The 12022-nt window shown below is 45.8% G+C and overlaps 1 protein-coding gene across 1 annotated transcript in view; it reads left to right on the forward strand.

The window, feature by feature from the left end:
• Positions 1 to 12022, forward strand: part of LOC124120153 (multidrug resistance-associated protein 1-like) — a 64505-nt gene that overhangs the window by 35856 nt on the left and 16627 nt on the right. Inside the window, exons 12-24 of the mRNA XM_048398633.1 lie at positions 47 to 193; positions 462 to 625; positions 684 to 868; positions 1090 to 1194; positions 1414 to 1518; positions 1656 to 1758; positions 2366 to 2492; positions 3531 to 3707; positions 5256 to 5423; positions 6588 to 6777; positions 7712 to 7871; positions 9876 to 10146; positions 11714 to 11948. Of these exons, the coding sequence (XP_048254590.1) occupies positions 47 to 193; positions 462 to 625; positions 684 to 868; positions 1090 to 1194; positions 1414 to 1518; positions 1656 to 1758; positions 2366 to 2492; positions 3531 to 3707; positions 5256 to 5423; positions 6588 to 6777; positions 7712 to 7871; positions 9876 to 10146; positions 11714 to 11948 (2137 nt within the window). The remainder of the gene's footprint in view (positions 1 to 46; positions 194 to 461; positions 626 to 683; positions 869 to 1089; positions 1195 to 1413; positions 1519 to 1655; positions 1759 to 2365; positions 2493 to 3530; positions 3708 to 5255; positions 5424 to 6587; positions 6778 to 7711; positions 7872 to 9875; positions 10147 to 11713; positions 11949 to 12022) is intronic.

The following is a 12022-nucleotide window of genomic DNA, read 5'->3' on the forward strand; positions in this document are numbered from 1 at the left end:
GGGAAGCCTGCTGTGTCTTAATATTGAAGACTTATTTGACCCTCAGGTGACCTTGACGAGTTTCGTGATCTACGTGATGTTGTCTGACAACCACTATCTGGATTCCGAGACTGCTTTCGTGTCACTCAGTCTCTTCACCCTCATCAGACAACCCATGAACTCTCTGCCGAACTGTGTATCTATGCTGGTCCAGGTAACTCATTAGACAACCCATGAACTCCCTGCCTACCTGTGTATCTATGCTGGTCCAGGAAAGGCACCAGACAACCCATGAACTCTCTGCCGAACTCTGTATCTATGCTGGTGTAAGGCACCAGAAAACCCATTGACATGGTTCAGGGCTCAGGTTTGAAAGCCTTTCCATGATCTCTCATGAACGCCTTGAAAAGTGCGTTTGCTTCAAGTACCTGGTATATGTGGTGAAGAGTGAACTATGGTTCATGTACTGTGTTGTTTTCTAGGCCTTCGTGTCCATCAAGCGACTGTCCAACTATCTGACCGGTGAGGACCTTGACCCACACAGTGTCACGCCGGACACAGAAGCAGGTAATGTCCATCAAGCGCTGTCTAACTACCTGACCGGTGAGGACCTTGACCCACAGTGTCACGCCAGACACAGAAGCAGGTAATGTCCATCAAGCGCTGTCTTATTACCTGACCGGAGAGGACCTTGACCTACACAGTGTCACGCCGGACACAGAAGCAGGTAATGTCCATCAAGCGCTGTCTTATTACCTGACCGGAGAGGACCTTGACCTACACAGTGTCACGCCAGACACAGAAGCAGGTAATGTCCATCAAGCGCTGTCTTATTACCTGACCGGAGAGGGCCTTGACCCACACAGTGTCACGCCAGAGACAGAAGCAGGTAATGTCCATCAAGCGCTGTCTTATTACCTGGACAGATAGGACCTTGACCAACACAGTGTCACGCCGGACACAGAAGCAGGTAATGTCAATCAAGCGCTGTCTTAGTACCTGACCGGAGAGGACCTTGACCCACACAGTGTCACGCCGGACACAGAAGCAGGTAATGTCCATCAAGCGACTGTCCAATTACCTGACCGGAGAAGACCTTGCCCCACACAGTGTCACGCCAGACACAGAAGCAGGTAATGCTCATCAAGCGACTGCCCAACTATCTGACCGGTGTGGACCTTGACCAACACAGTGTCACGCCAGACACAGAAGCAGGTAATGTCCATCAAGCGACTGTCCAACGACCTGACCGGTGAGGACCTTGACCCACAGTGTCATGCCGGACACAGAAGCAGGTAATGTCCATCAATCGACTGTCCAACGACCTGACCGGTGAGGACCTTGACCCACAGTGTCATGCCGGACACAGAAGTAGGTAATGTCCATCAAGCGACTGTCCAATTACCTGACCGGAGAAGACCTTGCCCCACACAGTGTCACGCCGGACACAGAAGCAGGTAATGTCCATCAAGCGACTGTCCAACGACCTGACCGGAGAGGACCTTGACCCACACAGTGTCACGCCAGACACAGACGCAGGTAATGTCCATCAAGCGACTGTCCAACGACCTGACCGGAGAGGACCTTGACCAACAGTGTCACGCCAGACACAGAAGCAGGTAATGTCCATCAAGCGACTGTCCAACGACCTGACCGGAGAGGACCTTGACCCACAGTGTCACGCCAGACACAGAAGCAGGTAATGTCCATCAAGCGACTGTCCAACTACCTGACCGGAGAGGGCTTTGACCCACAGTGTCACGCCAGACACAGAAGCAGGTAATGTCCATCAAGCGACTGTCCAATTACCTGACCGGAGAAGACCTTGCCCCACACAGTGTCACGCCGGACACAGAAGCAGGTAATGTCCATCAAGCGACTGTCCAATTATCTGACCGGAGAGGACCTTGACCCATACAGTGTCACGCCACAAGACTCTAGCTATATTTTAGTGTCAATGTTGAAGTGCAGGGGAAGTACAGGACTCTGGCTATATTTTAGTGTCAATGTTGAAGTGCAGGGGAAGTACAAGACTCTGGCTATATTTTAGTGTCAATGTTGAAGTCCAGGGGAAGTAGAAGACTCTGGCTATATTTTAGTGTCAATGTTGAAGTGCAGGGGAAGTAGAAGACTCTGGCTATATTTTAGTGTCAATGTTGAAGTGCAGGGGAAGTACAAGACTCTAGCCATATTTTAGTATCAATGTTGAAGTGTAGGGACGTACAAGACTCTGACTATATTTTAGTGTCAATGTTGAAGTGCAGGGGAAGTACAAGACTCTGGCTATATTTTAGTGTCAATGTTGAAGTGCAGGGAAATACAAGACTCTAGCTATATTTTATTTACGCGAACGTGAACTACAAGACCCTGACTCTGTTTGTTCTAGTGTCAATGTTGAAGTGAGGAGAGGGCAGCTGGTGGCGGTGGTGGGGTCGGTGGGTGCCGGGAAGTCGTCCCTGCTGTCGGCCCTGCTTGGGGAGATGGAGAAGCTGTCAGGCTCTGTGCAGATGAAGGTAGGGACAGTCAGACACCTGGTGGCAGTGGCGGCTGTGTAGCCTGGTGGTAGTCCCATTGGCCGTCACGTCAAAGGCCCTCGTTATATTCTCAACATGGGTACAGTGTGTGAACCCTATCTTCAGCATATCCAACCGCGGTATTGATAGATTAAGCAGTACCGGTTTTATACCACACTCACTCCCTCACTCACTCACTCACTCACTCACTCACTCACTCACTCACTCACTCACTCACTGATGATGATTGGTCAGTGAGTGAACAAGGGTAGGTTGAGGCTGCAACTAGGTCTCATCCACCCACCCACCAGTCTATGTGAGGTACTTTGTAAGCAGAAGCCTATACGAAAAGAAAATATCCGGTAATACACAAAAGTGCCACCGTATTACCCTGGTTATGATTATCATGAGTATGAAGATATATAGTAAAGCCTACAATTAAAATAACATGATATCAGAATATATTATTCGTAGTGAAATAGAAGATTAAGATACTATGTTTTCTGACCATTGCATCAAAATTATTTTCCGTCGTATTATTGTGTGTATTTTAACGTGATCATCGGTAGATTGGCAGAAAACGTGTGTTCAGCTGATGGCTACTTCCAGACAATACACACGATAATCCTAATCCCTGAATATAAAACAATGCTTAGCAAAACAAGAAACACAGTCGAAATGGTAAATCATCATGTCTAGTGATGTTTAATCGCAAATTTTACATTTTCATTGACAAAGTTTGTTATAGTGTTGTTCATTCACCGGATGATACGATGCAGTTTGATGAAAGTGTAACCTTTTCTTGAGCCGACCCCTTTCTACAGAATCTTTTTTCTGATCCTCAAAATTCGGCTTATTTTATGGTAATAGGTGAGTGTAAACTAGGGGGTGGGGGGAGGGGGTATATATGTGTTGTTTATGGTATGGAAGTGTTGGTTGTTTTGTACAAGTGGAGACAAGTTTGTCTATTTCATTTTATGGAACTTATTGTAAAAACATAGCCATCTTCTCATCTGAAAAGAATGTGGCTCTGTGCAGGGTTCTGTCGCCTACGTTCCTCAACAAGCCTGGATACAGCATATGACACTACGGAGGAACCTGCTGTTTGGGCGTCGGTGTAAGGATAAACAGTATCAGAATGTGATAGGAGCATGTGCCCTTGAACCTGACCTTGACCTCCTACCTGGTGGTGATGACACCGAAATCGGGGAGAAGGTGGGTTCAGTTGGCAGAGGAGATTATTTAAATGGATGAGTCAGTGAGTTTCTTAAAGCGTCACTTTGAACATTCTGTCAGCTATTTGTTTGTTTGTTTGTTTGTTTGTTGTTTAACACCGCACTCGGCAATACTCACGCTATGTGACGACGGTCTGTAAATAATAGGGTCTGGACCAGAAAATAAAGTGATTGACATCATTAGCATCAATCTACGCTTTTGGGATACAATGACATACAAAGTCAGCGAGCCTAACCGCCCGAGCCTGCTAGTCGCTTCTTATGACAAGCATAGTTGCCTCTTACGACAGGAATGGGTTGCTGGAGACCTATTTTCTACCCGGATCTTCCCAGGTCTTCTGTCAGTTAGTATTACTGTGTGTCGGATGTTTGTGGAAGTGATCAGAAAGTGTTTCAGATCATAGAAATGCACCACTTTGGTGATAGCATCAAGCAGGGGTAAAGTGCTTACAAAAACACCTGACCAAGCTGATGCACTTTACTGTAATACATTTAGCAAGGGTTGCCATCTTGTTTGAAATGGTTACCATTTTGACCTGACCCGTGAAGATTCCGGGATAGAATAGGTCTTCAGCAACCCATGCTTGCCGTAAAAGGTGACTATGCTTGTCGTAAGAGGCGACTAACGGGATCGGGTGGTCAGGCTCGCTGACTTGGTTAATGCATGTCATCGATCACAATGCGTGGATCGATGGTCATGACATTAATCACTGGATTGTCAGATCCAGACTCGATTATTTACAGACCGCCGTCATATAGCTGGAATAATGCTGAGTGCGGCGTTAAACAACAATTTAACCAACCAACCAACCAACTTCTTGACCTATTGTTTCCGAAAGGTGAGATTATGATTTGCTAGTGGGTGAGTGTCTTGTGAATATGGAAAGGGTTTGTCGGTTATATTTAATGGCATTTTGAACAGTATTGTAATTGTAGTTATATCACAGTGAGTGACCTCGAAGTGGTTCTGGTCGTAAGTGTATAGATCGCCTCCGTGGTCTAACGGTAGAGTGTCCGCCCGGAGAGCGGAAGGTCCGGGGTTCGATCCCCAGCTGCGTCATACTAAAAGACGTTAAAAGATGGTACTTGTTGTTACCCTGTCTGGCGCTCGGCATTAAGGGGCTAAAACAAGGACTGGTCGGCTCGGAGTCAGTATACTGTGTCTGAGTGGGGTATTCATGTTAAACTGCGGCATGGTATCTCAGTGAGCTAGCACTATAAATCGGCATCAGTCTGGACTAGTACAAGCAGCCACACACATACACGTGCTTGCCCGTTGCTATATAAGTGCAATAATCTTGGACGCGACGTTAAACCTCATTTCACCTCACCTCACCTCGTAAGTGTATACTACTTCTGAAACATACAAGCATGGGCAGAGGGGATGACAAACATAGAAACACAATCAGCGCAAACCTTGGATTCCAACCCACAATCAGAGAATTGTAGCGCCACTCTTGCCCTCTTATAATTTGTGAGATTCCGTTGGCAATGGTTTACAACAATTTGATGATGCTCGTGGTTCCAGGGCATCAACCTGAGTGGAGGACAGAAGCAGAGAGTGTCTCTTGCCCGAGCTGTGTACAGTGACAAGGACATATATTTGATGGATGACCCTCTCAGTGCTGTCGACTCCCATGTTGGCAAACACATCTTCAGTCATGTTATAGGACACCAGGGAATGCTGAAGGACAAGGTGAGGGGGCAGATCGTGTATCATAGGACAAACACATCTTCAGTCATGTTATAGGACACCAGGGAATGTTGAAGGACAAGGTGAGGGGGCAGATCGTGTATCATAGGACAAACACATCTTCAGCCATGTTATAGGACGTCGGGGAATGCTGAAGGACAAGGTGAGGGGGCAGATCGTGTATCATAGGACAAACACATCTTCAGTCATGTTATAGGACACCAGGGAATGTTGAAGGACAAGGTGAGGGGGCACATCGTGTATCATAGGACAAACACATCTTCAGCCATGTTATAGGACATCGGGGAATGCTGAAGGACAAGGTGAGGGGGCAGATCGTGTATCATAGGACAAACACATCTTCAGTCATGTTATAGGACACCAGGGAATGCTGAAGGACAAGGTGAGGGGGCAGATCGTGTATCATGGGACAAACACATCTTCAGTCATGTTATAGGACACCAGGGAATGTTGAAGGACAAGGTGAGGGGGCAGATCGTGTATCATAGGACAAACACACCTTCAGTCATGTTATAGGGCACCAGGGAATGTTGAAGGACAAGGTGAGGGGGCAGATCGTGTATCATAGGACAAACACATCTTCAGTCATGTTATAGGACATCGGGGAATGCTGAAGGACAAGGTGAGGGGGCAGATCGTGTATCATAGGACAAACACATCTTCAGTCATGTTATAGGACACCAGGGAATGCTGAAGGACAAGGTGAGGGGGCAGATCGTGTATCATAGGACAAACACATCTTCAGCCATGTTATAGGACACCAGGGAATGCTGAAGGACAAGGGGAGGGGGCAGATCGTGTATCATAGGATAAACACATCTTCAGTCATGTTATAGGACACTAGGGAATGCTGAAGGACAAGGGGAGGGGGCAGATCGTGTATCATAGGACAAACACATCTTCAGTCATGTTATAGGACACCAGGGAATGCATTATTAATGGAAGCCTTTTTCAATGTGTGGAATAACCTGTCATGCCTTTTAATTGTGTTGGTTTATGCCTGCCATTGTCCATCTATATATGACATATATATGCTGGTTTGTTGTACTGATACTTGTGGTATTTTGTTTACAACACACGGATGTCGATTCCTAAGAAACAAATACTTTCAACATCCTCCAGATATGTTTCATGTTCATGTTACAGACTCGAATACTTGTGACTCATGGCGTGCAGTGGCTGCCTATGGTGGATGTTATACTGGTCATGGATAAAGGGGAGATAACTGAAGTGGGATCGTATGAAGAGCTGCTGAGTCATGATGGCCCCTTTGCACAGTTCCTGAAGACGTACCTGTTACAGGAGACGGAGAAAAACGGGCAACAGGATGAGGAATGTAAGTCTTGATTGTGTCGTAGTTCCTGAAGATGGGGAACAGAATAATGAATGTACGTCTTGATTGTGTCGTAGTTCCTGAAGACAGGGAAAAGGATAAGGAATGTAAATCTTGGTTGTGTCGTAGTTCCTGAAGACGGGGAACAGGATAAGGAATATAAGTCTTGATTGTGTCGTAGTTCCTAAAGACGGGGAACAGAATAAGGAATGTAAGTCTTGGTTGTGTCGTAGTTCCTGAAGACGGGGAACAGGATTAGGAATGTAAGTCTTGATTGTGTCGTAGTTCCTAAAGACGGGGAACAGGAATAGGAATGTAAGTCTTGGTTGTGTCGTAGTTCCTGAAGACGGGGAACAGGATTAGGAATGTAAGTCTTGGTTGTGTCGTAGTTCCTAAAGACGGGGAACAGGAATAGGAATGTAAGTCTTGGTTGTGTCGTAGTTCCTGAAGACGGGGAACAGGATTAGGAATGTAAGTCTTGATTGTGTCGTAGTTCCTGAAGACGGGGAACAGGATTAGGAATGTAAGTCTTGGTTGTGTCGTAGTTCCTGAAGACGGGGAACAGGATTAGGAAAGTAAGTCTTGGTTGTGTCGCAGTTCTTGAAGACAGGGAACAGGATAAAGAATGTAAGTATAGATTGTGTCAACCTTGCATATATATAAAAAGAAATAAGGAATACAAAGTAATATGTCAGTGGACAAGTGCAATTTTTAAGTGAGCTAGCATAATTGTTAAATGGTCCACCATTATTTGACAGTTTATGAGCATACTTGTCTTGTGTCTTGTTTACAAGCTTAGGCCTATTTGCCTTGTGGTTCAGCATATGCGACAGATGGACCAGTATATCTGTTTCATTCTTTGTTGAGTGTATGTTTGAGATATTGCTCATACTGGTATGTGCATGCCTTTATAACAGTTTCACTCCATTCAATACAGTGGACCACATAAAGGCAGGCATGCTGCAGAGAGTTGAATCAGTGGTTTCCATACCACAGTTACCTCCCCCGAGTACATCCCCTGTCAGCTGCAAGCCTGGACTATCACAGACAACTGGTTCAATCAAGTCAGATAGCAACAGCCTCTCTGAATCACCCAGGTAGGTGATATCTGCCCCAGAATCCTAATTGTTGTTGTCATTCATTAATAACAGCATAAAACCGAACTCACTCACTCACACATTGTAATCTTTGCTTTTATGAGAGTTAGTACACAACTAACATCATGATGAATATCATCATTTTCTGTTTTCATAGACCGCCTCCGTGGTCTAGTAATAGAGCGTCCGCCCGGAGAGCGGAAGGTCCGGGGTTCGATCCCTGGCCGCGTCATACCAAAAGACGTTAAAAGATGGTACTGTCTGGCGCTCGGCATTAAGGGGCTAAAACAAGGACTGGTCGGCTCGGAGTCAGTATACTGTGTCTGAGTGGGATATTCATGTTAAACTGCGGCATGGTATCTCAGTGAGCTGGCACTATAAATCGGCATCAGTCCGGACTAGTACAAGCAGCCACACAAACACACACACGTACATGCAAATCGCTATATAAGTGCAATAATCTTGGACGCGACGTTAATCACCATTTCACCTCACCACCTCACCTGTTTTCATGTCTCTCTCATGATGATCATACGAAATATGATCATCTTCAAAAGCATATCACTACATTAGCAATCATCAATGTTCCTCAGTTTCATTCTCGTTTCAATTTTGATGGGTTAACTATAATCTTTTCACCCTCAACAAATTCTTTTTGTTCTCTCTTCCTCATCGTGAAGTGTAATGGAAATTGTTTTGCTTTTACATCTCGTGTTAATCACTGCAGAAAGCCCACACGTCAAGTCTCAGAACGCTTGGGACAGTTTCTGCTGTTTTTCCGACCTCAATTAAGGTTGTTCATACGTTTCTTGCTCTGTTGCCTGTTAGTGATGTGTTGGTCATTGGGTGGGTGTAGAAATAATATATTTAGTTGGAATAATAATTCATATGTAGAACCGACATCACATTCCACACAAAGGATTATTGAAATAAACATTAATGCAATGTTGGCTAGTGTTTTGCAGTGATCTGTGGTGGTGTGGAGTGGTTTCAGTGGTCGGTGGTGGTCGGTGGTGGTCTGTGGTGGTCTGTGGTGGTCTGTATTGATTTGGAGGGGTTTCAATGGACTGTGGTGGTCTGTGGTGGTTTGCATTGGCTTGGAGTGGTTTTAATGGTCGGTGGTAGTCTGTATTGCTTTGGAGTGGTGTCAGTGGTCGGTGGTGGTCTGTGATGGTCAGTATTGGTTAGGAGTGGTTTCATTGGTCTGTGGTGGTCTGTGGTGGTTTGGAGTGGTTTCAGTGGTTGGTTATGGTCTGTGGTGGTCTGTGGTGGTTTGGAGTGGTTTCAGTGGTCTGTGATGGTCTGTATTGGTTTGGAGTGGTTTCAGTGGGCGATGGTGGTCTGTGTTGGTTTCAGTGGTCGGTGATGGTCTGTGGTGGTCTGTATTTGTTTGAAACGCCTTGATATAACTGGAACACTGTGAAAAGCGGCGTTAAACCCAACTCACTCACTCACTGTATTTGTTAGGAGTGGTTTCAGTGGTCGGTGGTGGTCTGTGGTGGTCTGTATTGGTTTGGAGTGGTTTCAGTGGTCGGTGATGGTCTGTGGTAGTCTGTATTGCTTTGGAATGGTTTCAGTGGTCGGTGGTGGTCTGTGATGGTCTGTATTGGTTAGGAGTGGTTTCATTGGTCTGTGGTGGTCTGTGGTGGTTTGGAGTGGTTTCAGTGGTCGGTTATGGTCTGTGGTGGTCTGTGGTGATTTGGAGTGGTTTCAGTGGTCTGTGATGGTCTGTATTGGTTTGGAGTAGTTTCAGTGGTCGATGGTGGTCTGTGTTGGTTTCAGGGGTCGGTGATGGTCTGTGGTGGTCTGTATTTGTTTGAAACGCCTTGATATAACTGGAACACTGTTAAAAGCGGCGTTAAACCCAACTCACTCACTCACTGTATTTGTTCGGAGTGGTTTCAGTGGTCGGTGGTGGTCTGTGGTGGTCTTTATTCCTCATTCGCCATTTAGCATTCTACTAATCATGGGCACGTGTTAAACCCTACCCTTCCATTTTTTTAGAAGTCTGAATCAGGCTGTCATCAGAACCACACTGCACCCAGACCAACACAAGGACAAGCAGACCGACAGACAGGCATCAGCCGTAGAGTTGAAGAGTCTCCAGCACTTGTCAGTCAGGGAGGTGAGCGATACTGGGCGTCTCAGGGAAAGGAAGGACAGCGAGGATGAGGATAGCGAGGACGAGGACATGGAGGACGAAGACATGGATGAAGACCCTCGGTCAGCGGAAGAACATCGTCTGGTTGGCGACGAGAAGTCAGAGCTGGGCAGGGTCAGTCCTGATCTGTAATGTTGTTCCCATGGAAACCAGAACTACTTGATTCCCCATGACTTCTGAGGTTGTGTAACACAAGAGCCAAATTCGTGTCATGACCAATGGTGATAGGTATTAGCCTGAAGTTTGTATTGCAATTTATTGTAATAATGATTCATTTATTGCTATATGTATTCCAAGATATTGCATGCCTTCCCCCACATGTTTTTGACAACTTCGTATTATGTGGGATGTTGCAGTGGTTACAAGTATTATAAACAGGAAACTCTCACAAATAGTTTCACTTTTTTGCCACTGGAAATAGTTGCTGATTTCTTCATTTCCATTTTGTGTTGTCACTAGTGTAAAATCTTCCACCAAGATTATATGCATGATTTTGAAAAACGCATTTTCCAGGTATTTTCCAAACGTATTGTGGTGCGTATTCATTGGTATTTCATATCGTGGTATACCGGTATATCGGTAATATCGCGCACCTCTAATGGCCTAGCTGTGAGACACTCACTCTAATAATCCATTTATCAATCAAACCACCACCCGTCAATCTATCCATCGATCATTTTGCCCTTCTGCCCTTTCATCTATCCATTTCCCATCCATCCATCCTCATGTTCTTTCATCTATCCATTTCCCATCCATCCATCCCCATGCTCTTTCATCCATCCATTTCCCATCCATCCATCCCCATGCTCTTTCATCAATACATTTCCCATCCATCCCCGTGTCCTTTCATCTATCCATTTCCGATCCATCCATCTTCATACTCTTTCATCTGTCCATTTCCACATCATCCATCGATCCTTCCATATATCCATTTCCCATATGTTCTCATTACCCACCATCTATTATATTCCTTTCTATCCTTCCTCACCCCCTTGCATCTATCATTACCCATTCATCCAGCTCACCTAGCTATCTATAGCCGAACACCTACCCATCCTGCCACCTATCCAGTCATCCACCAACAGCTCATTCATTCACCCATACCCATGTATGTACCCATACAATCGCTCACCAACAGCTCATTCATTGGTTTTCCTGCTAACCTCATCCACCAATTCACTCGCTCACCAACAGAGGTCACGGGTGGCCTAGTCGTCTGAGGCGCCGCGATTCGTTGTGCAGAGTTGCACGCCAGAAACCTATGATTGTGGGTTCGAATCCAGGTTTGCACAGATTATGTCAGGTTTGTCAGGACCATACCCGTGTTCATGGGTTTCATCGAAGTGGTAAACGTCTGAGACCTGCATCACTTCGGGCTTTCCTGTCACATTAAGCTGACACGCCATGATATAACTGGAATAATGTTAAAAGCGCCGTTAAACCCCACTCACTCACTCACTCACACCAACAGCTCATTTACTCACGTTCCCGCTTCACTCATCCACCAATTCTCTCTCTCTCTCTCCTCTCTCGCTCTCACTCTCTCTCTCTCTCTCTGCAAAACGAAGGATATATAGTCCATTATGTCATTTTCACTGTATTTCCCTTTTCAATCAAACGCTTGATGATGATATATTTTGTATTGCCGAGTTATTCACAGAGTTACATCTGCCTCTTGAAGGTGCAGTGTTCTGTAATCCGGACGTATTTCCGGGCTCTGGGAGTGACGGGAGGGGTGATCATCCTGTTCTTCTTCCTGCTGTTCCGGTCAACCGGGATTTTCAGCAACGTTTGGCTCAGTGTCTGGACAGACGAACCAAGACTGAAGAACCTGACCCTCTGGGCCAACACAAGCGATGCAACATCGTTGTCCTACTATTACCTAGCAGTGTATAGTGCAGCAACCTTCTCTCAGGGTAAGACAATCAATTACCTGGCAGTGTACAGTGCAGCAACCTTCTCTCAGGGTAAGACAATCCATTACCTAGCT

Source organism: Haliotis rufescens, unplaced genomic scaffold (assembly GCF_023055435.1).
Source record: "Haliotis rufescens isolate VD_foot unplaced genomic scaffold, xgHalRufe1.0.p SCAF_18, whole genome shotgun sequence".
Lineage (NCBI taxonomy): Eukaryota > Metazoa > Mollusca > Gastropoda > Lepetellida > Haliotidae > Haliotis > Haliotis rufescens.